Source organism: Mytilus galloprovincialis, chromosome 6 (assembly GCF_965363235.1).
Source record: "Mytilus galloprovincialis chromosome 6, xbMytGall1.hap1.1, whole genome shotgun sequence".
Lineage (NCBI taxonomy): Eukaryota > Metazoa > Mollusca > Bivalvia > Mytilida > Mytilidae > Mytilus > Mytilus galloprovincialis.
The window spans coordinates 18,552,177-18,578,231 of NC_134843.1; the positions used below are offsets into that span (position 1 = coordinate 18,552,177).

General features: G+C 33.3%; 1 protein-coding gene across 1 annotated transcript; it reads left to right on the forward strand.

The window, feature by feature from the left end:
• Nucleotides 1–2,509: 2,509 nt before the first annotated feature.
• Nucleotides 2,510–17,892, forward strand: LOC143079118 (uncharacterized). The gene is made up of 4 exons (XM_076254308.1): nt 2,510–2,603; nt 5,925–5,997; nt 9,748–9,898; nt 11,211–17,892. The coding sequence occupies exons 2-4, from the start codon at nt 5,932–5,934 to the stop codon at nt 14,807–14,809; spliced, it is 3,816 nt and encodes a 1,271-aa protein (XP_076110423.1). The 5' UTR covers nt 2,510–2,603; nt 5,925–5,931; the 3' UTR covers nt 14,810–17,892.
• The last annotated feature ends 8,163 nt before the right edge of the window (nt 17,893–26,055 follow it).

The following is a 26,055-nucleotide window of genomic DNA, read 5'->3' on the forward strand; positions in this document are numbered from 1 at the left end:
TGATCATAATTCCAAAATTACTACAATTTCAAAAAAAATATAGTAATCTCAGAAACATATATACACATGCGTATATAATATGTCTCTGAAAATCTTCAACTTATCGGCACAGTTGTTTTCTAATTGTTATGCAAGTGGTCGGCTAAGTAATGAATCTTAAGGTGGTATGGGAGTCTAAAGTAAAAATGATAGAATTTGTTCATACTTTGCCAAAACGTACATATATATTGACATATATTCAAAAAAATAATAAAAATGATAGGTCACCGTGCATTTTCTCAAGCTATAGGTTGTGATTATACAGGAAAAGACACCCATACCACCTTAAACAGCCCTTATTGTCAATTTCTAGATATAAACCAAGATATGTCGCAGAATAAGTTGTATTACTTTATTACAAGTTCGATTGGAGATAGTTATATCAATTTAGGTCTTCTTTCCACTTAATACATCTAAACTCAACTATTTAAAGAAAAACACAACACAAACTTATGTTGTTGACTAGCTCGAGTACTGCAAATTGTGAGCTGCCGATTTAATAAGACAAATGATCAATATAAACATATAAAAAAAAAAGTAAAAACACAAAAATACTGAACTCCGAGGAAAATTCAAAAAGGAAAATCAAAAATCAAAAGGCAAAATCAAAAGTCCAAACACATCAAACGAATGGATAACAACTGTCATATTCCTGACTTGGTACAGGCATTTTCTAATGTAGAAAATGGTGGATTGAACCTGGTTTTATAGCTAGCTAAACCTCTCACTTGTATGACAGTAGCATCAAATTCCATTACATTGTCAACGATGCATGAACAAAACAAACATACTCAAAGAGTAAAAATGTCAAAAATAGGGGTACAACAGTCAATATTGTGTTATCATCTTAATATCACTACATAAACAACAAATGTAACAAAGTAGGCATACATCAAATTTAACATTCTCATTTTGCTTTTCTTATACGGCTGAATTTATCTATGTAAAGTCTACCCATAAATGAAAGAAGGTTTTCATTACTGGTGTAAATTTGCGCGTTTGAAATTCGCACAGGTAGACCTAAAAATAATTTTGTCATATGACGGCATACATAAATGCAGACTCACGTAAAGTAGATATAACAAAAAACAGACTTACAGTAAAAATAATAAATAAAATAATGGTGTGGTTCAAAGTATGACGGGACACATAAGTACAGTTTCACGTCAAATACGGCTGAATTTATCTATGTAAAGTCTACCCATAAATGATAGAAGGTATTCATTACTGGTGTAAAATTGCGCGTTTGAAATTCGCACAGGTAGACATAAAAATAATTTTGTCGTATGACGGCATACATAAATGCAGACTCACGTAAAGTAGATATAACAAAAACCAGATCTAACTGTAAAAGTAATAATAATAAATAAAATAATGGTGTGGTTCAAAGTATGACGGGATACATAAGTACAGTTTCACGTCAAATGTATATCATAAAAAACAGACTAAACAGAAAAAGTAGTCTTATTGAATAAAATAGTTTAGTCATTCATAGTATGTCAAGATCCTTAAGTAAAAGTAATATCAATAAATGAAATAATTTTGCCGTTCAAAGTATGTGGTTATACGTAACCACAGAGTCACTTCAAATAATACATAATACACTATACAATGTGAAAACAATAACACCATTGTTCAACAAAATTATATACTTATAAATGTTAACCTTTTGTATTTGAATAACTGAATAAATGAATGTTTCGTGGCCGGCCAGGAAAAATCCTTTTAGGAAACCTGTGTCCTTTTGTCCATGCCAACGAAACTCTAAGTGTTGGACCTCACTTATCAAATGAGAAAAAGAAACACATAATTTTGTTTGTAAATATTGAAATAGTCATTATGACTGAAGGGCTATGAGTATGAACATTTTTGGTACAAAAGTCGAAATACGATTACGTTTGTTTAGCCAATCAAACTACATAAAAATCAATATATTTATCAAAATACAAAATTATGCAATTTTTTTTCCCTTAAAAACCCCTTAAAAAGAAGTACAGGTTAGAATTAACTATATAAAACAGTCACTTTACAACGTAATTTTTTGGCGCCAAAAATACCTACGCCTACACGTACATGTATTACACATGCACAAGAAGACAATCAATTCCCGTTATACTTATAGATCAGGAGTTGTCTCCCATAGACCTAGAACTATAAAAAATTATGTAATTTCTCCAGGTCACAGTGGCATCCATAACAACTATGTTTTGTCAATAACTTGGTTTATATCAGGTTAATTAGTGTAAATGTGTATTCATGTGTTTTTTGTTTAAATGTACTTTAATCATTCTAATCATTTTCTGTGCTTTATTTTGTAATTCATTTGATAATATAGCTCAAATTTTAGGCACCATGATTGGTTAATAAAATTATCTATCTATCTATCTATGTGCCTCGGGAATTTTTTATTCTACACGATTTTATTCTTTGTCCAATGACATTCTTAATTTCCGGAATATGGATGCCATGCCTAAACGTTTTTTCGTTATAATTCTGTTTGCATTTCCGGTTAGTAAAAAAGTTCGAAATTTTTGTTTTGGGAGGAATATTGAGATAGTTTTGAGGTAAATGTTCATAAAATGAGAGAGCAACAAGTTCGAAATCGATCAAATACAACTTATGCATATTTCCATTGTAAAAAAAAAATGTTTGAAAAGAAAAACTGAGGCAAAAAATGTAAAGTGTGTCCCCCTGGCCCTGTAGGCTGTACTCGTCAGCCTGTACTGTCAGTACAGCTGTACAGACGTTTGAATGCACAAAAACAAAAGTGGAAAGCTGTATAATTGTATTGCAGTAACCACATTTAGGTACACAACTATATAGAGTAACAGCAACATAACAGAAAGGGGTTACAATACACCTTATCGTAAAAGTCATAAAACAAAATATCTGACACCACAATGGAAAAGTAATTGTTGTATGCGTCAAAAATTCAAGCGCCCAGGTCAGCCGGGATTGGCGATAAGGTGTATAGAAGTTCCTTACTAACGTCTGCACAATGCACATTTAAGTTTGTGGGTTTCTTAGCAGTTATAATCACATAAAATAATGTGATATCCCCTGTGTAATATTGTCCGCAAACAATATTTTATGTGTCTTATTTTGAAATACATGTAACTTGTACAGTAATTTACAGTGTGATTTTGTTAGAAAAAAGCATTATACAATTAAAAACCAATTGTTCAGAGAACCATTGATGGTCTTTCCACCAGTTGAGACCTTTTTTATATAAAAATATTAAAATTTGGTTTTAAATGTCAATTTTAGCGCCAAATAACAGCTAATTGAACGCTTATTCATAAAATATATGGTTTCTATAAATAAAATATATAGAAAAGGGAGATAATCTTTTACTTACACTGATTCCAAAAATATATGGTTCTATATACTTTTACATTGATTTAGTACAAAAAATAGCTACTTCCGGTTTACAAAAGGTCACTTCCGGTTGTTTTTTAATGTCACATTGCTTATAACTTAATGCAAAAAGTCCCATGGCTTTATTATGTGTACATATGAGATAAAAGCAAAGGTCAAAATCTAGAACGTTTAATTAGCATATGACCTTGAGCTCAATTTCAAGGTTATAAACCAAGGACCTCAAATCAAAAGACTCTAGTCCTCTACTTTATATTGTAAATGAGTTATATTACCACACGTATGATATTAGATATAAAAAGGGGGAAAACTCGCGTCAAATGTCTACGTACTCTTTCGACTAAAATTTATGTGTTACGACATGTCGTAACTAACAATTGTGTGAAAATATTTTGTCGATATCTTGAATGATTTCTGAAAATAAGAGATAACAAGCCAAAATCAAAATTTTAATCATGACCTTGACCTTTGACCTTGACCTCATTTTCATACTTTTTGAGCAAGGGCCTCAAATCAAAAGACCCTAGGCCTCTATCACTTATGGTTTTCCAGTTACTAATTTATTTCACTTTTTTTTAATACAAAAGGGGAAATTACTCTCATATGGGGTCTTCGTAAAGCTTTGGTCAAAATAAAACATAACATCCTGAGGATATAACGAGCAATTTGGAAAAATAAATTTGTTGCTTTCTTTTACGGTTGCGGAGGAGATCTGATAACAAGAAAAACAGTGTTTGGGGAGATAACTCTTACAAAGACAAGTGTTCGGTTAAACAGGGTGAGTTTCAAAAGCGTATAGACTGTATGATCTCATATACAAAAAAACTAAGCGACATCTTTTGAAACATTTTTACACCGCAAGAAAAAAATTAGGGGGAAGAAAAAAAAAAATCAGAACAAAATCAATAGGTCTTTCAACACGGAAAGGTGGAAAGACCTAATAAACCCTACATGTATTTATAAAATACAAAAATACCCAGATGAAACTATGAAATGTAATTGATACATACATTCTAATAATAATATTATACAATATACAATGGCCTTTTAAAGTGGCAATTCTAATAGGAAAATAAAAAATTTGCCCAAGTAACAATTCTGAAAGTATAATAGAAATGTGCCCCTGTAACATTCAGGATGACACTGACATTGAAACAACAATCATACATGCCAGGAAGCTTGTGCTGTCTGGCCAATAGATCCTAGGACATTACAGTTGTGTGCATTACAAATATATTTAAGGGGAAAAATATCGATGGTGAAATTTTCAATCTGGAGAATTTGTCACAGGCTTCCTCTACCAATAAAAAACTGGTATCCTCGAAATACATGTAGCCCAAAAGCAGTGCTTAAAATTGCCATTAAAAACACCAAAAATCAAATTTAAAAATGCTCTGGGCATTTGCAATAAATTATCAATTTTATGTCATAATACATTTTTGTCTGATAGAAAAAATTGTTTGCCTATTCGGAATGTAAAAAAAAAATTTTGTGGAATGCAGATATAGATATAATGCAGCTTTCAAGTAAAACACATTCTGTTCATGGACGATTGCAATATTGCTAAAAAAATCCAGAAACACTCACATTTTCATGATGTAGGATTCCTCCTGAAAGAAAAAATCAATTAGGAAATAGTCTTGTTCAGTAAAATATTGTCATGGAGAGTATTTCACAGCAAAAATATTATCCTGACCAAAAATTTAACAAAGGATACATAAAAAAATTGTTCTGGACAGTACATGTACATGTACAAAAATGTATAAGTGAATTTTAGTCAAATTTTGTACAAGCACTTTTTGTTCAAATTGTAATTTGTTTAAAGTCAAAATACAAATTATAATTTGTACTATTTTATTTTGTACAAGATGATATTATTTGTACTCAACATATATACAAATGTATATACATTGTAGACCAAACATATGCCAAATATAACTTTGGATAACCTCCCTTTAACAATACCAAATTTCATTACATTTTGTACTACAATGCATCTAACTATGATGAAATATTGTTACTATAGGACACTCTTTTTAAGTCCACCCCATACATGTAGTGATAGTCCACCAAAATCAGCAATTGATTCCTTCTTTGAAAGACAATTTTTACCAAATATTGTATTTTAGATATTTTTGAGAAAACTGTTAAAAATGAAGATAGAGAAAACAGTTATCAGCTAGATAAGATCTACACATAAAAACCAAAACAGATTGTAATAAACGCATGATAAAGGTTGAAAAGAACATAAAAAAAGCAAAGTATTGCCAGATGAAAGATTAAGGTTTCTCAGGAGCCCCTTATAAAGTTATTATGTATTCTGTCTTTGTACAGGTCATCCGTTTCATAGTCAGAAATAGCAAGCTAGGACAGATTGGTTATGTCTCAACTTTATATAAGCAACAACTTTGAATGTGATCAACTAATTTGGTACATGTTAGTTGTCTTGATGAACCATACTTGTTTCATTTAATATTGTTTTGACTATTTATATTTAATATTGATAGACAAAAGATGGAAGAAGAAGAAGAAGAACTATGTGCTGATGTGTCAAACATATTCAAGTCTATACAAGCAGCAGTAAGTCTTAGTTATATTATGTTAATACTGCTTTAACTACATCGTCGGTACCAATTTTCGTGGTTTGAGGAAAACTTTCATATTCATGGATATTTATTTTTGTGGTTTTGGCAAAGTCTCCATACATTTCTTTAGAAAATTTGTAATTCGTTGAATATTTAAATTCATGGTCAGTCTGCACCGTTAGCCACTAGTCCGATGCCCTAGATGAGTAAAATTTCATTCGCACCAGTAAGTTTTTGCAAAACTTTGTTTGGCCCAATCCGAAAAATGTCAGAATATTGGTCTTTTGACTAGTACATGTAGTTGAAAAGGTTTTTGGTGCAGACTGCAATGGTTCCCCTGTACCCACGAAATATGGTATCCAACAAATATAAATGAATCCACATAACAAAAGACATTAAAGACTTATTTTAATCAGTTTAAAATTTTGTTGGTCTTTGCTGTTTAATGACGTAGGGGCCTCTGTGTTTAAGTAGTTGAAGTAGTTCAATTACTGTATCATTAGCCTGTCCACACTAACCATGCACCTGGCAAAGTTCTGTGGTCAGTTCAAATCTTGATTGTCCGTTTTCTTGTTAAAGGTCTGTGACTCTCTCAGGGCACTTCAGTTACTCCACCAATAAAAACTGCACACTTATAAAATCATGTTATATCAATTTCCTGTCTTATTATAGAATAACTTTAAGGAGATGTAAGATTGCCAATGAGACAACTATCCTCCAGAGTTAAAATAAAAGGACAATGATTTAAGCTATAACAGATCAAATAACATTAAACAATAAATGAACCCATGGTGTTTTGTAATCTTTAAAAGGCCTCTGCATGACAAATGTAAAACAGTTCAAAAGTTTGAACCAATAATCTGATTTATACTTCAACTAATATAGATATATATGGCAGACAGCAAGAAATTGACTTGATGCAATATTTTTTTATTATGTACATGTACCATGGTAGGAAGAGTAATCAGAGACAGAGTAAATATTACAGAATTTGAAGAATATTTGATTTGATTTACAGGAATTAATTAAAAAGTAAAATACATTAGAGATCATAGTTAAGCAGAGTTTTATAATTAAAGGTTGTATTTTAGAAGTATACATTCATTTTTAGCTCACCTGTCCCGAAGGGACAAGTGAGCTTATGCCATCACTTGGCGTCCGTCGTCCGTCGTCTGTCGTCCGTCGTCTGTCGTCGTCGTAAACTATTTCAAGAATCTTCTCCTCTGAAACTACTGGGCCAAATACCTTCAAACTTTAACTGAATGTTCCTTAGGGTATCTTATTTATAAATTGTATCCGAAGTTTTGATCTATCAACAAACATGGTCGCCATTGCTAAAAATAGAACATAGGGGTCAAATGCAGTTTTTGGCTTATAACTCAAAAACCAAAGCATTTAGAGCAAATCTGACGTGGGTAATATTGTTTATCAGGTCAAGATCTATCTGCCCTGAAATTTTCAGATGAATCAGACAACCCGTTGTTGGGTTGCTGCCCCTGAATTGGTAATTTTAAGGAAATTTTGCTGTTTTTGGTTATTATCTTGAATATTATTATAGATAGAGATAAACTGTAAACAGGAATATTGTTCAGCAAAGTAAGATTTACAAATAAGTCAACATGACGGAAATGGTCAGTTGACCCCTTTAGGAGTTATTGCCCTTTATAGTCAATTTTTAACCATTTTTCGTAAATCTTAGTAATCTTTTACAAAAATCTTCTCCTCTGAAACTACTGGGCCAAATACTTCCAAACTTTAACTGAATGTTCCTTAGGGTATCTAGTTTGTAAATTGTATCCGAAGTTATGATCTATCAACAAACATGGTCGCCATTGCTAAAAATAGAACATAGGGGTCAAATGCAGTTTTTGGCTTATAACTCAAAAACCAAAGCATTTAGAGCAAATCTGACATGGGATAATATACAATTATGGCCCGTTGAAGAGGTGAATATCCAAAATTGTCAACACGAGAAGGTTATTTCATTGAGGGCGCAGCCCGAAGTGAAATAACTTTTAAGGGTTGACAATTTTGGATATTCATCGACTCTAAGGGGCCACAATTGTTTTATTATACCGAACTAACATTGGAAAGGCCTTTCGAACACTTTTTTGGACTTTACACAACAGTCAACACAAACACACAAGCTGAAAATACCTTTAACGGCTTTGTGTTCTAGAATTTCTCGAATGTACAACAAAGGTAGAATCTTTTTGTAAAATATTGATGGCCCTGAAAAGGACCGTTTATAAGAGACACGGCTGCTGGCACTCTTTTCATGACCACTGCCTTATTTCCATTTCTCTCGGTGGGCTTCCAGAGTAACGTGAACGCTGCCATTTTGTTTATTTACGTCTGTGACGTCATTTTCATGGGAGGTAACTCAAGTACAAATCAACAAACTGAAAAGGTTATTCACCGGTGAATAATAGGGTTATTCACCGCTGGTGCAAATTTTTAAGGTTATTCGTCCTTCCTTGCAATTGAATGAAAAACAACTGAATTATTCCATGTCACGTGATAATGTTTCACCCAATAGAATTGTTTAAAATATATGTAAGGTATAATAATATTGTTTATCAGGTCAAGATCTATCTGCCCTGAAATTTTCAGATGAATCAGACAACCTGTTGTTAGGTTACTGCCCCTGAATTGGTAATTTTAAAGAAATTTTGCTGTTTTTGGTTATTATCTTGAATATTATTATAGATAGAGATAAACTGTAAACAGCAATAATGTTCAGCAAAATAAAATTTACAAATAAGTCAACATGACGGAAATGGTCAGTTGACCCCTTTAGGAGTTATTGCCCTTTATAGTCAATTTTTAACCATTTTTCGTAAATCTTAGTAATCTTTTACAAAAATCTTCTCCTCTGAAACTACTGGGCCAAATACTTCCAAACTTTAACTGAATGTTCCTTAGGGTATCTAGTTTGTAAATTGTATCCGAAGTTATGATCTATCAACAAACATGGTCGCCATTGCTAAAAATAGAACATAGGGGTCAAATGCAGTTTTTGGCTTATAACTCAAAAATCAAAGCATTTAGAGCAAATCTGACGTGGGTAATATTGTTTATCAGGTCAAGATCTATCTGCCCTGAAATTTTCAGATGAATCAGACAACCTGTTGTTGGGTTGCTGCCCCTGCATTGATAATTTTAAGGAAATTTTGCTGTTTTTGTTTATTATCTTGAATATAATTATAGATAGAAATAAACTGTAAACAGCAATAATGTTCAGCAAAGTAAGATCTTCAATTAAGTCAATTTGACCAAAATTGTCAATTGACCCCTTAAGGAGTTATTGCCCTTTAAAGACTTTTTTCACAATTTGTTCATCATGTTGACTTACTTTAAAAAAATCTTCTCCTTTGAAACTGCTGTATCAATTTCAGCCAAACTTAGGTTAAATGAGTTTCAGAGTATCTAGTATAAATTTTATATTTTATTTCCTTGTATGTCAAGAAACATAGCTCCTATGGCTAAAATAGAACATAGGAGAAAATGATTATTTTTTTTGGCTTTTGAAGAAAATAGGACGATCCAAAAAACATTTAAATAAATTGAAAAGCCAAAATAATCATTGATGAGAGATTTAACCAAAAGAATTAAGGTGAGCGATTCAGGCTCTTGAGAGCCTCTTGTTCATGTTTGTCAAATAACTCTATAGCTTAAAGGAAAAAAAATTTCATAAATATTTTATAATTTCAATATTATATTCAAGTTTTGAAACATATTTCAGTGTGAAGAGCTAACACAGAGAGGACAGGAATATCTGTTAGTAACAGCTGACCCAGCCAGTCAAAGTTGCATGAAAATTGGATCTGATAAAGGGAGACAATTCCTGGATGTCAACTCAGAATTAGTCATAAACTTCTTTTCATACTGCTTTGGTAAGACTTATAAAAATGTGAAATAAAGTAAGGGTTTACAAATTTTTCTGGCTAAGTCTCACCCAAGAACTTGCACCAAATGATACAGCCAAGCCTGAGTAGAAAGAGTATACTCTTTTCCACTCAGGCTTACATAATTGCAAAGGCCTATGTTTTTTGAAAGCTACTGAAATTTTTGAAATTTACACAATGTTTAGAACTGAATTTGTACAGAGAAAATAGTTTTTGTTTGATAATGTAAAATATTTTTCAGAAGTTGATACAAATGTTTACTACTATGTATAATCTTGCTAGGCACCTACCATTCATAATATGTGAAGAAGCATGGTTTTTTTTAATAATTTCTTTGAATTTATTTAGAGAAAAGTAAAAAAAAGTAAAAAAAAAATAATATTAAAATAGATTGCCTCTATCATATCTATAAAAAAAAATTAGAAGAGAATATGAAAATAACATTGATTAAAAAAAAAATGTTGTTCTGGTACATTGAAAAAAAAAAGTTATTTATTACAGTTGAAAAAATTATTTGTCCTTCAGAAAAAAATAACTTATTTCAACAAAAGGTGAATGGTAAAAGCCTGATACCAGGGGCAACTCTGTCTGTGCAACGTTGCTCCATATAAATCTTTCACACATCTAACTTATTTGGTCAGTCAGTTAATGCTGAATTCAAAGAGTTCAACTGTTTAGTATATTTTTTACTCCTGAGAAGCAAGTCTGGTGCTTTAATAACACAGTCATCATGAAATCCTTTATAGGGGACTCCTGGGCCTCTGGTTATTGAAATATTTTGCCCCTGAAAGATATTTAGCTATTATCTATGGTTTTGAAAATCAGCATGTGTGTATGGGCGGCAATTGTATCACTGAGCGTTTTTCTTAGGCAACATCAATGACATTGGTTGATCGGCTGATGACATCATCATATTCTCAATATTATATACTCAAAAAATGCATTCAGTCGAGTAGCTGCTGATGGAAAATTGTCACATGAAAAGTTCAAAGTAAAACATTTTTAAAATAGTGATATATTTATATTAAAAAATTACATACAGAAAAGAAAGAGTATGAAATCATAACACAAAACTCATCCATGCACTTGTCAAAACCAAAGGATAATCTACATGCATGTACTTGGCAAAACCAAAGGATAATCTACATGCATGTACTTGGCAAAACCAAAGGATAATCTACATGCATGTACTTGGCAAAACCGAAGGATAAGCAATTTTGAACTTATTAAGGGGATATAAGCATGTGAATTTATGTCAGGAGCATGATACATGTACATGTACAATATATATGTTTTTCAGGTGCACAAATAATTGAAGATCTTGGAGACCAGAATGAAACAACTAACCAGGCTGATATTCCTGGTAGCATAGTACTAGATAACTTAGTTACACCAGTAGAAACAACTAATGAAGTGGATAAAGAACTAGGGAGTACCAGTACAAATACTAATTCAAGTGATGACCATACTGGAGTATTACCTGACTTACAGTTAGTCACACAGACTACTGACCATAAGCCGAGTACTGGAACAGGTACACATACAAAAAAACCTGATCAACAGCTTAATAGTTCAGGACTTTCAACAAGTCAGTCTGAGAAAGAGCTAATTACTTCTATACAACAAGCAGAAAAAGATCTTCGAAAGATTGAACATTTTGAAAAACAAATTTCAAAAGAAACCATTTGTACAGAACAACCCACAGAATTAAATCGTAACAATTTGTCTGCACAAAAAGAACTTCATGAAGACATATCTCTGTCCTCTGATGATAGTATACTACCTCAGATGTTCATTAGAAGTCAAACATTAGATATAGATTCAAATGAAAAGATAGGTGATGAACATGATGAAATTGTTGATGCAATCCTTGCTAGTAATGAAAATAGTAATAGTTCAGAAACTGGTAATCAAGCTGATTCCCTTAAAGCAAAACCTAAATCTGGCAATCTAATTGTTTCTGCTGAGGCACAATCTGAATCTAGAGGTCTGAATGATTCCACTGAAGCACAACCTGAATCTAGAGGTCTGGAATATTCAACTGAAACTCAATCTGAATCTGGTGGACTTAATGATTCTGCTAAAGCACAACCTGTAGCTGGCTGTCTAAATGATTCCTCTGATTCACAAACTCATCGTGAATCAATTAAACAAGATAAATTGTTCGTAGCACAGAAGATGATCACTAGGAAAGGAAAACAAAGAGAAAAATCTACAATTTCTTCTTTGAATGGTGAAGAGAAATCTCAAACTTTAAAAGAAGCTTCAAACTTGACAGATAAAAAGAAAGAAATTTCAAATGGGAAGCCATCAAAGCAAACTAAAAAGATACAAAAAACAGAAACAACATTAACCAAGCAAAAACAATCTCCGAATAAAAATGCCATGACAAATCCTGAAGAGAAACCATTAGATACCCCTACAAAACCAACTTGTACTGTGTGTAAAGCTACATTCTCTAGAATTCACAGTTTGAAAGGTCACATGCTGATTATACACCAATTGGAAGTCAGTATGGAGGAGTTACAGAGGAATGCAGCAAAGACAACCATTGAACAGAATCAGGAAAGTATGTCACCTACTAAGAAGAAGCAACCTCAGAACTCATCTTCTAAAGGCAAGCTTAAGTCTGCTAAAGAAAGTAAAATAACTTCTGATAAAAATGCCAAGTCTTTGTCCGTAATGGAGACTGCAGTGACATTGTCAGAGAATAATGCATCTTCTCAAGGTCAACTGATTGTGCAGTGTGGCAGCATAGAGCAAGATGTAGAAATTATAAGACTTTGTGAAAAGGATAAGCAGGATAAAGGTAAATTTAAAATTAAAAGTGAGCCTCTATCTGATGAGGAACAAGATGATGCTGAAGTCCACAAAGTTAAAAGAAGAAAACTTTTTACTAGAGACGAAGGTGATGACAATAAAAGAATTAAACTTGAGAACAGTGACCAAGAATCTACAGAACAAGATATAGTAGCACAAGCTACAATAGATTTGATCAATAGTCTCAGCAGTGGTACCAGTAGCAAGGAAGGAGCAAGCCAAGAGAATTCTTTGATACAGTCAGATGATAGCATCATAGTTTTGGAGGAGAATCATGATGAAAATGTTCCTTCACAGAATAAAGGAAAGAAAAATAAAAAGCCTGAAAAGAAACAGGAAGATGTCTATTGTGCACTCTGTGATAAAATCTTTCAAAAAGCTTTTAATCTTACCATTCACAATATACGATTTCATCCTAGTATCATAATGAAACAATTTGGTGTTGACATGGTAACAGAGGTGAAACAAGAGCAATTTTTTGATGATGAGGATGATATTGGGCTTATTGATGATCAGATTGAGGAAGATGACGACCAACATGAAAATCTGAATGATTCCACACAAGAGAATGAAGAAATGGATAACAGTGATTCCGTTGTAGATCCTATGGATAGATTGAATGAAATCAAACAAAATGAACAGATTAAAAAGTATATAACTATAACTGAGCAGGAAAACAATACTTTACTTCTAAGCTGTAATAATTGTCAATTTTCTTGTGAGGAATTTCATCAGGTTCTTGTTCACATTGCTAGAGTCCATCCAGAGTTATCTGCCAATTTAGATCTAATGATGAGTTGCTTCTATGGTATTAAGACATTTAATAAAAAATGTGATGAATGTCCATTGATATTTAAATCTGTATCTAGATTGTGGAATCATATTGTACAAGAACATCCTGAAAGTGTCGAAAATTGTAGTAAGAAAAAACGTTTGCGTCATTTAATAAACAAATATAAAAGTAAGAAATCATTCGTCAAATGTGACATTTGTGGTGAACATTTACGTAGCATGAGGGCTCTGGACAATCACATGTCATTACATCCTGAAGCAGGAAGGCGATATCAATGTCCACAGTGTTCTCAATCATTCAGCACAAAACCAAATATGACTCGCCATTTTAAACAGATTCATTTAGAGGAGAAAAAGTTTCAATGTGACATATGTGGAAGATCTTTCTCGCAGAAGGAGACTTTAAGATACCATCGTCAAACTCACGAGGAGGAAAAAGACAAACCCAGGCGGTTTGAGTGCCACATTTGTAATAAAAAACTAAGGAAGAAGGAATCATTACAAATTCATCTTCGCCAACATGAAGGCATTAAACCCTATATTTGTGAATATTGTGGAATGGCTTTTACCCAGAATGGAAACAGAAATAAACATGTTCAACTCATTCATAATGAAGATAGAAGCTTAGAATGTACTAAATGTGGTAAAAGTTTCAAACTTCAGGAACATTTGAAACGTCACATGAAAATGCATCTCATCAGGGAGGGTGAGATACCAGCTGATAAAACCTACCTCTGTGAATATGCAGGATGTGGTGCTCGTTACACAACATCTACACAGTTAAAAGTTCATACAATGTCAAAACATACAAACGAAAGACCTTGGACATGCTCCAACTGTAATAAAGGTTTCACAACTAGAGACAAGTTATTGAGGCATGAACAGACACATGTGGAAGGATTATATGACTGTGAAATATGTCATAAAAAGCTGCCAAGTAAGGAAAGTTTAGCCATACATACCAAATACCATGAAATTGGACATGAAAGTGATCACTTTGAAGTTTCTGTTCATGATTTTGAAACTGTTATCATTCCCCAAGAGAATGGAGCACCAATCAAAGTACAGCTAGCTCACTCTGAGCCAATCACAACAGACATTGCTAATGTAGGAGGAGTCAGTTCAGAGGATACTACATACTACCTCCAGACCTCAAAGTCAGATGAGGTTGAGGAGGACACAATACAAGATGATAATACTATATTAGTAGATCCAAGTGTATTAGAGTCTGTGCTAGGGGCTACCTCAGATGAACAAACTGTTTATTATTATGTTACTGGTAACTAGATATGTGCTTTGACCTTTGTTTTCTTAAGTGCATGTCTGTGGTTGTTGCTACCTCAGATTAACATTTGTATTATATCAAGTAGTTGATAACTTTATTTGCTCTTGATCTTTGAGTAGAATGTTTAGAGATATTCCTTGTGTTCTAAATCAGGTATACACCTTAATATACCGAGAGACAAAAGGAAGGATACACTTTTATATGCTAACTTACTGTGGATTCATTATTTTCGCTATAATCTATTTTACGAAACCCCCTTTTTTTTTGGACATCAATGCATTTGAAAATTGAAATATGATTGGAAACAACAGCCCCCCTTTTTAGCTCACCTGACCCAAAGGGCCAAGTGAGCTTTTCTCATCACTTGGCATCCGTCGTCCGTAAAATTTTACAAAAATCTTCTCCTCTGAAACTACTTGGCCAAATTTAACCAAACTTGGCCACAATCATCCTTAGGGTATCTAATTTAAAAAATGTGCTACAATTTTAAGGAAATTTTGCAGTTTTTAGTTATTATCTTGAATATTATAAAAGATAGAGATAACCTGTAAACAGCAATAATGTTCAGCAAAGTTAGATCTACAAATAAGTCGATATGACCAAAATTGTCAGTTGATCCCTTATGGAGTTATTGCCCTTTATAATCAATGTTTAACCCTTTTTCTTAAATTTTAGTAATCTTTTAAAAAAATCTTCTTCTCTGAAACAACTTGATCAAATTTAACCAAACTTGACCACAATCATCCTTTGGGTATCTTTTTTGAAAAATGTGTCGGATGACCTGGCCAACCAACCAAGGTGGCCGCCTTGGCTAAAAATAGAACATGGGGTTAAAATAATTTGGATTATTTCTGTAAAAACAAAGCATTTAGAGCAAATCTGACAGGAATAAAATTGTTAATCAATATAAAAAAGAAGATGTGGTATGATTGCCAATGAGACACCTATCCACAAAAGACCAAAATGACACAGACATTAATAACTATAGGTCACCGTACTGCCTTCAACAATGAACAAAGCCCATACCGCATAGTCAGCTATAAAAGGCCCCGATAAGACAATGTAAAACAATTCAAACGAGAAGACTAACGGCCTTATTTATGTAAAAAAATGAACGAAAAACAAATATGTAACACATAAACAAACGACAACCACTGAATTACAGGCTCCTGACTTGGGACAGGGAAATACATAAATAATGTGGCGGGGTTAAATCAAGTCGAGATCTATTTGCCCTGAATTTTTCAGACAAATCAGACAAATTAAGGAGTTAGTCTATTTTTAACCTGTTTTCTAAAATTTAGTTATCTTTTTAAAAAATCTTCTCCTCTGAAACTACTTAGACAAAAACCAAACTTGGCAACCATCACTGGGGTCAAGCTGATGACCGTAACTGCATTCACGGTCATCCCAAGATGTCGGATGAAAAATTAGGTCAGTATCTGTATTGTCTGTTACAGTGTGGTACAGACCTGTTGGTGACCCTCTGCTGTTGTTTTTTATTTGGTCAGGTTGTTGTCTCTTTGACACATTCCCCATTTCCATTCTCAATTTTATTTCTATATCATTTTCTTTACAAAGTTTACATTGATACGACGTATTTAAAATTTATAAAAGATTCACACAGAAATCTTGGGATGACCGTGAATGCAGTTACGGTCATCAGCTTTACCCCAGTAAACCATCATCTTAAGGGTATGTTGTTTCAATAATGTGTCCAATGACCTCGTCCACGAACCAAGATGGCAGACATGGCTAAAAATAGTACATAGGGGTAAAATGCAATTTTTGGCTAACATATCTCTGAATTCAAAGCATTAAGAGCAAATCTCATCTGGATCTGCCCCTGTCTTGACATATGTTATTTATTGTTTAGAATTACTCTTTGAAAGCAACACTGACTTTTATTTTTCTAGATATAAAGTCCATTTTCTTATTTAAAGATGCCTGAACTAAATGGTTTTACTATGTGTAAATCTTTATAGGTTTTTTTTGGGGGGGGAGAGCATTTTAAGCAGTGAATTCTTTGTTTTGTTCTCTCTTATATCAAGTTGAGGAATACACTCAAAAATACTAGCAAAGAAAACCAAATCTGTTTTCTTGGATGTCAATGATGCAATATGTGCTGACTTAACCAACTTCACTGATTTAATTTATTATTAATTTAAGTTTCATAATTTGCCAAGTTTAAATAAAATGGACAGAAATAATTGTCACTATATGTGACCATAAAATATTGTAAATTATTTATTTATTTTATTTTGATTTCATTTCTTTCTAACATATAAAAGCTATAAGCGTATGAGATCCCGTATAACCACAATTTTTCTTCAGTTGCTTTTACTTTTCACATTTACAATGGCTGACCAAGATTTTGTTGACTGTTTATAAATATGGTGTACTTTCTACTTAGTCATGTTAGTACCAATTATACCTTTGATATTTTTTTGGAACTATACTTTTTTATTTATTCTGGGCCCCCCTTTCATGGGAGAAATTGGTTGATTATAGAGAGAATCACAGAAGCATGACTGGACCCCCCCTTTTAGGTCAGTCAGGGCCCCACCCCCCTTTACAAAAAGTTCTGTATCCGCCACTGCCTTTATCATGTTTATCAGGTATATAGATCTTTTAATTTTCAGCTGGATAAACTCTATGGGAAAAAATATTTTGTCTTTTCTGAAACTTCATCCAGACTTTGCCTGCTTGAAAATAAGTTTGAGGTATGAATAATGAAAAAAGGTCATTTTCTTTTTCTATATATGGATTATGTCTTTTTAGATGAAATCCAAAGCCCTCAAAACCTTTAATTTTACTTTATTATTTATTTATGCTTCTGTGTGTTGGTCACTCAATGGAGTGTACATCTTATAATGATATTTATTTCATAACTAAGTAGTATAAATGGCTCTTAATAAAAGTAAGAAATCTGGTACACTGAAAGATTTTGGTTTCACTGACTATCAATATGTGATGTGTATTTACATTTCCAATCATTTATATTACAGTGAGTGTAGCATGATATTATTTCATAAATATGTTTTTGAATTGTTATTACAATTATTAAAGTTTATTACAATCATTACACTGTTGTTTATATGTAATTTCTTAATTTAAAATTGTCCTGAATATTTGCCACTGGACGTCGAGCAACCAACAATCAATCCTGATTTTAAACAAATCAGCTGATGACAAGTTCATATGGCTTGCTTACAAAGTTCATTTTATGCTTTTTTATAGTACGAGGAAGTTATGTTTTTCAATGTTTGCATCTGTCTATTTGTTTGTGTAATCGTTCGCTATATTAGATAAAAGTTTATTTTGATTGGATACCTAATACAGAAAATTTGGATTCATTATTTTTTGTCGTATACCAATTTTTAATTTGATAAACAAAATTTGGTTGCTTATATGGGGAATCACTGAAGCGTGACGGGAGCGGCCCCTCTCTTAGGCAGTCAGTGGGTCCCCACTTATGAAAATTTCTGGATCCGCGACTGTTGACATCCGCCAATGTAAGTGAATTCTGACGAGTATATAACATATGAAAGTACAAACAAAGCAATAATGAACAAAAGTATAAATACCACTTCAAAGAATGCTCGCAGTAACTGAAAGCAAGCTCAAAAGTAATTAACATGCTGATGTAGTATTGAGTGACCCTACACGCAAATATTGGTTTCTGTAGTTCGGGATAGACGTCACGATTTCATATCTTAACAAATTCATGTATAACAGTACACGTCGTAACACGCGCAATGTCAAAACAAACTATACAGAACTTCTATGCAGAATAACATCAGAAACATTTTTGGTGACTGATATTTATCCCCAAAAATACCAGACGCAGCGCTTGAAAATAGTTATAGTCAATAAACTTGAAGTGGTTCCTAACACAACAGGGAGATAACTCTGTAAAGTTAGCTTAACGTTTTAATTATGATGTGTTGTGAAGGGAATATTAAGCTTCTCAATGATCAAAATTGGTGTTTGTCAAACTGCTATATAACCAGTGTAATTTTTCTGACAAAATGGTTGGTTCAAAATTTTTTAAATTTTTATATTTTTGTTGAAGGTCACTTTGACAAAATTTTATGAAAATTAAACGAGGCAAAGTAATTTTAGTGAAAGTGTTGGGTACCACCTTAATAAGCGGAAAACAATCGGACAACACATAATCTATATATAGATCAACAGATTATACTAGTCTGCCGTTAATACAAAATAAAACTGTCTATTAAATGCCTACAGATGCCTACATACCTCCACAACAAATCTCTATATAAGGGATAAAATGTAAATGTTTCGACTTATGTATGATATATATAAACAATTAAAACAGTTCGTTATAACTGAAATCCGAAACATCATTACAAACACTTACAAATGAAATATTATATATATTGAAGTGTACGCCTCCCAAGAAGGAGCCAGCTTTAACATCTGTAATAAGCAAAGGAGAAAAAGAGAAATTTGTCCCATTTAAGAAATATTTTTGTTTGAGATTACCCCAAAAAGGACACCAGCTTTATTGATGTTGAAGTTGATCATTTGTTTATCAAAATTATGATAAAAGATGACTCAACCTATAATTTCTAGAACTCTTGTTGTGCCACGTCTCAAACGGTGACTTCCACAACTGAATTTACAGGAAAAAAATGAATTATATAATGACAACTTTGAAAAATAATTTCAAAAAGTCAATAGAAAAGACGCAGAAGAAATCTTAATTTCACAATGACAAGTCTTTGAGTTACTTTAAAATATTGCTCATTGCCTAGCAATACAACCAGAGATCAGACATTCCACAAGTATCAAAAACATGTTTTACTAACGATATCAATTTACATCGAAAACCATATACCGGTATAGTTTTGAAAATTCCTATATTTCATGTTAACAGGCAAATCGTTATGTCTTTTAGTTCTGTATTCTGGATAAATATATTCAATATTTCTTTGTTGTCTCCCTTAATACGCAGAATTTATGAACTTTTATCTTATTTGCATTTATTTTGATTTGGCATTTGTCGCAATAATTCAAAAAAACATTGATTTTTTTTTAAATCTTCACTTTCCATAGAAAATAGCACCGATTCATCAGCATTCAATAAAAAGATTATCATGTTCAAGATCTGCTCTTATAGATAAATTAAGGCAACAGTAGTATACCGCTGTTCGAAAGTCCTAAATCAATTGAGCGAAAACAAATCCGGGCGGGTAACAAACTAAAACTGAGGTAAACGCATCAACTATAAGAGGAAAACAACGAAAACACTGAAGTGCAATAAAAAAAAAACGGCAATGCACACAGAAACGAACTGGTGAGTTGAACCTGGTTTTGCGACTAGCCAAACCTCGCCCTTTTATGGCAATGTTAAATATAACACTAAAACGATAACACTACATGACAGGACTACAACTTACATAAATGAAAGAACATTACGGACAGAGAAATACCGTGACAAATAAACATTACAATAGGACATTTCGGTATTTAAAACCAATCAATTGATACTAAATTACACAATTTATCAATCTACAAAAAATATGAATATACATTTTTTTGTCTTACTTTTCTCAAATCTTAGACACGATGCTTCTCAAATTATAGCATAAAAAATGTTATATTTTGAAAAACAGAAGAAGAAAAAAGAAATGAACTAAAACCAGTATAATGTTTCTTTCAAAAAACGTTTTGTATAAAAAAAAAAATCAAAATGTTGCAAAAAGAGCAGGAGAAAGATTTTCTTCGAGTCTATAGATATAAGAAGATGTGGTATGCGTGTCAATAAGCAACTCTCCATCCAAGTCATAATTTGTAAAAGTAAACCATTATAGGTCAAAGTACGGTCTTCAGCATGGAGCCTTGGCTCACACCAAACAGCAAGCTATAAAGGGCCCCAACATATGACTAATGAAAAAACATGCAAACGGGAAAACCAACGGTCTAATCTATATATAAAAAAAAACGAGAAACAATTATGAACCACATGAACAAACTGCAACGACTGAACATCAGATGCCTACAAAGGCACAGTAATGTTTAATCGATAAAAAAAAAACCAATCATATGTTTGGTTGCATGCTGTCTTTTTACGTGTATTTTTTTAAGTCCACTGGGTTAACGCGAAAACTGTAACCGTTCTTATTTTGGTATTTTGAACAGTTACACAACTTCACAAATTTTAACAGCTATCAGAGACGTATAGAGTTCCCGAAGTGGATTTTCAACAACATAAAAGAGTGTAAAACAACGTATGTCTTTGGTTAAAATATGGAAACAGCTTCAGAAAAAAAGAAACAGGATATCAATGCGCTAAATTTAATCAATTTGCCTTTATACTATATTTAAATCTATGGACATCGCTTCAAATCTTTAATCGTATATGTTTCTCTCTTTGTTGTTAATGATAAGAGCTACAAATGATTATTTAAATATCTGAAAATACATGAACATAAAGAAAAGACAGAAAGTTTCATTTCAGTTTTGATAAAGAACAGGAAGCCGGCGACAAAGCTTAGGAGCAAAAGAAGAAAATAATTCCGATATCATCTATGAAATGGGTGATGGATGATCTACGTCATAATTGTTATATTTCAATTAGCGCCCGAATCAACACGCTTTTATTTCCCCAACCACTGTGATAACGCCCATCCGTTGTAGCTCACAGAGATCAAAGGCTAATTTTACCTGAAAGGTGTCAATCTGTTAAATGAATTGCCGATTCATATGATCACCTGTTTTATTTTCAAACATACTTGTTGTACAATAAATATTACTCCTTTAATTGCGCAAGGTATTATCTACTTGAATTTGAAGGCACAAATTCAGAATGGAAAAAAAATAACGCAGGTTTTCAGTTTAAGCTGTACGTTCTGGAAATCTATTAACTTTTGAAAAGTCATCGGAACATGATCAAAGGTTTGCGACTCATTCTATTAAAACAAATAACATTAAAAAAAATACTCGTAGGTCATGAACATTTCAGTATAACTTATAATCAATTAGTATCTCAAGATTACCAGTGCAAAGCGCCCCGGCCCTGCTCTAAAGTATAATAAATCTTATAATGGAAGCGTTATGTCATGCTTAAGTCAGGAGCCTGTTTTTCAGTGGTTGGTTCGTTTGTTGCTTTATATCATATTCGTTTTTCGCTCATTATTTTGAATATTAATCAGGCCCGTTAGTTTTCTCTTTTTATTTTTTGTTTTACATTTGTCAATTCGGTGCCTTTTATAGCTCACTATGTGGTGTGAGTTTTACTCACTGTTGAAGGTCATACGGTGAACTGCAATTGTTAATTTCTGTCACCATTTGGTCTCTATTTGAAGAGTCGTCTCATTGGCAATCATACAACATCTTCTTGTTTTTATATTAACAGTGATTCTTGTTGGTTCATGTTTGTCATTTTGTTTTTAGTAAACTATTTTGTTATAGATTACCATTAGTTTTTCGTTTGATTTGTTTCAGATTTTGCATGTCGATCGAGGCATTTCATAGCCGACTAAAAATAAAGTAAGGTGTTTTTAATACTTTGTTGAATGCTGTACGGTGGCATATAATTGCTTACATACGCTTTATTTTAACTTAATTTTTTGTGTGCAAATATAGTTAGCTAATTGTCTCATTGGCAATCTTACCACATCTTCACATTTTTTCTCATCACTTGGCGTCCGTCGTCCCTCGTCGTTAACTTTTACAAAAATCTTCTCTGAAACTATATACTGGGCCAAATTTAACCAAACTTGGCCACAATCATCATTGGGGTATGTAGTTTAAAAAATGTGTCCAGTGACCCGGCCAACTAACCAAGCCGATGGCCACCATTGCTAAAAATAGAACATGGGGGTAAAATGTAAATTTTTGCTTATAAATATCTCTGAAACCAAAGCATTTAGAGCAAATCTGACAGGTGTAAAATTGTCAATTGACCCCTTAAGGAGTTATTGCCTTTTATAGTCAATTTTTAACAATTTTTCATATTTTTTTTTAAATTGTTATGCCCTATTTATTGGCAATATGTTTTCTGATCTGTGCGTTCGTTCATGTATTCGTTCGTTCGTCCGTCCGTTCGTTAGTCTGTTCCGCTTCAGGTTAAAGTTTTTGGTTGAGGTAGTTTTGATGAAGTTGAAGTCCAATCAACTTGAAACTTAGTATACATGTTCCTTATGATATGATATGTCTAATTTTAATGTCAAAATAGAGTTTTTAACCCATTTTCACGGTCCACTGAACATAAAAAATGATAATGCGGATGGGGCTTCTGTGTACTAGGGACACATTCTTGTTACACATTATATTGTCCACTGTAACTACTGGGCCAAGTTCATTATAGATAGAGATAATTGTAAGCAGCAAGAATGTTCAGTAAAGTAAGATCTACAAACACATCACTATCACCAAGACTCAATTTTGTCATGAATTCATCTGTGTCCTTTGTTTAATATGCAGAAAGACAAAGGTGAGCGACACAGAGCCTCTAGTTATATTACAGTATCGTACCTTAAATTTAAATGCTTTCAATTGATATTTCATAAAGCTTACGTTTTCTATACGGATTTCTTTTGTTACTGTATAAAGAGTTTATTCCTATTGGTTAAGTCGAGCTCTTTTTGTCGAGCCTTCGACTTTAGTCGAAAAAGCGAGACTAAGCGATCCTACATTCCGTCGTCGTCGGCGTCGTCGGCGGCGTCAACAAATATTCACTCTGTGGTTAAAGTTTTTGAAATTTTAATAACTTTCTTAAACTATACTGGATTTCTACCAAACTTTGACAGAAGCTTGTTTATGATCATAAGGTAGTATCCAAAAGTAAATTTTGTAAAAATAAAATTCCATTTTTTCCGTATTTTACTATAAATGGACTTAGTTTTTTCTGCGAGGAAACAAAACATTCACTCTGTAGTTAAAGTTTTTAGAATTTTAATAACTTTCTCAAACTATCCTGGGTTTGTACTAAACTTGCACAGAAGCTTGTTTATGATCATAAGATAATATCCAGAAGTAAATTTTGAAAAAATAAAATTCCATTTTTTCCATATTTTACTTATAAATGGACTTAGTTTTTTCTGCGGAGAAACATTACATTCACTCTGTGGTTAAAGTTTTTAGAACTTTCTTAAACTATCCTGGGTTTGTACCAAATTTGGACAGAAGCTTGTTTATGATCATAAGATAGTATCCAGAAGTAAATTTTGTAAATAAATAAATCCATTTTTTCCATATTTTACTTTTAAATGGACTTAGTTTTTCTCCAGGGAACCATTACATTCACTCTGTGGTTAAAGTTTTAAAAATTTTAATAACTTTCTTAAACTATCCTGGGTTTGTACCAAACTTGGACAGAAGCTTATTTATGATCATAATATTGTATCCAGAAGTAAAGTTTGTAAAAAGATTACTCAGTTTTTTCTGTAATTTACTTTTAAATGGACTTAGATTTTCTTGCAATCATAAAATAGTACATGTAACAAGAGGAATATTTTTATTGATTTTTTCCCTCATTGTTGTTGAGTCTGCAATTTACAGCAAAAATAGGCGAGACACTGGGTTCCGCGGAACCCTTACAAATTTTTTATTTTACGGACTCATCATGACATGAACATCACAAACGGTGCATGTCACTATAGTGGGTTTGCTTGCCTTTCCCCAGCACCTGCATGCATTCGCTCTCTTCATGTCATCACCACATGACCACCACAAACGGTACATACCACAAAAGCGGAACTGCTTACCCTCCCCGAGCATCTACATTCCCCCCTTATCATCATCATATGAGCATCTCACACGGTGTATGTCACAATAGTGGAACTGCTTACCCGCCCTGAGCATCTGCATTTGCTTCCTCCTTGTCATCATCACATGCATTAGCATGCACCACAAACGGTACATGCCAAAATAGTTGAACTGGTTACCCTTAACATGTGCATTAGCTCCCCGATGTCATTATCATATGAGAATCACAAACAGTGCATGCCACTATAGACTAGTTGTTACATTACTGCTACGATATTGAAGTCAACATAGCTAAATAATGCTACGTAGTGCTGTTTAGATTTTAGTCTACTGAACGAGTAGCTAGCCTAGCTGGGTTGAGTTCAATATCGTAGCAGCTACGTAGCGCTACGTAGCTGCTATCAATATCTATGTAGCAACTAGTCTATAGCTACACGTTCAATAGTCAAAATTTACGTAGCACTACGTAGCTGCTACGATATTGAACTCAACCCTGCTATCAATATCTATGTAGCAGCTAGGCTAGCTACTCGTTCAATCGTCATTCATCTACGTAGCACTACGTAGCCGCTATGATATTGAACGTAACCCTGCTTACCCTTCCCGAACACCTACATTCGCTCCCCGATGTCGTCATCATATGAGCATCAAAAATGGCGTATGCCATAAAAGAGGCTTACCCTTCGAGACCACCTACATTCACTCCCTCGTATTCATCGTCACATGAGCATCACAAACGGCGCATGCCACTATAGGTGAACTGCTAATTTTTTCAGAGTACCTGCAGTCGCTCCCCAATGTCATCATCACATATCGGAATCACATATCGGAATCACAAACGACGCTGTCGCATGTCATTATGCGGAACTGATTATCTTTTCCGAGCATCTAAATTTGCGCCCTCCAATTTGTCATCATCACATGAGAATCACATACGGTGCATGCCACTATAGAGAAACTGTTTATTCCCTTCCCGAGAACCTGCATTCGCTCCCTCCATGTCATCATCACATGAGAATTACAATCGGTGTATGCCACTATAGAGAAACTGTTTATTCCCTTCCCGAGAACCTGCATTCGCTCCCTCCATGTCATTATCACATGAGAATCACATAAGGTGTATGCCACTATAGAGAAACTGTTTATACCCTTCCCGAGGACCTGCATTCGCTCCCTCCATGTCATCATCACATGAGAATTACAATCGGTGTATGCCACTATAGAGAAACTGTTTATTCCCTTCCCGAGGACCTGCATTCGCTCCCTCCATGTCATCATCACATGAGAATTACAATCGGTGTATGCCACTATAGAGAAACTGTTTATTCCCTTCCCGAGAACCTGCATTCGCTCCCTCCATGTCATTATCACATGAGAATTACAATCGGTGTATGTCACAAAAGTGGAACTGCTAATTCTTCTCGAGCACCTGCATTCGCTCCCTCCTTGTCATTATCTAATGTGCATCACAAACGGTGTATGCCACATTCATGGAACTGCTTACCCTACC

Bases quoted from the DNA above. Each gene is read 5' to 3' on its own strand.
- LOC143079118 (XM_076254308.1), top strand. From the start codon at position 5,932: ATGGAAGAAGAAGAAGAAGAACTATGTGCTGATGTGTCAAACATATTC. The intron at 5,998-9,747 runs GTAAGTCTTAGT...AACATATTTCAG, and splicing joins TCAAGTCTATACAAGCAGCA to TGTGAAGAGCTAACACAGAG. The intron at 9,899-11,210 runs GTAAGACTTATA...TATGTTTTTCAG, and splicing joins CTTCTTTTCATACTGCTTTG to GTGCACAAATAATTGAAGAT.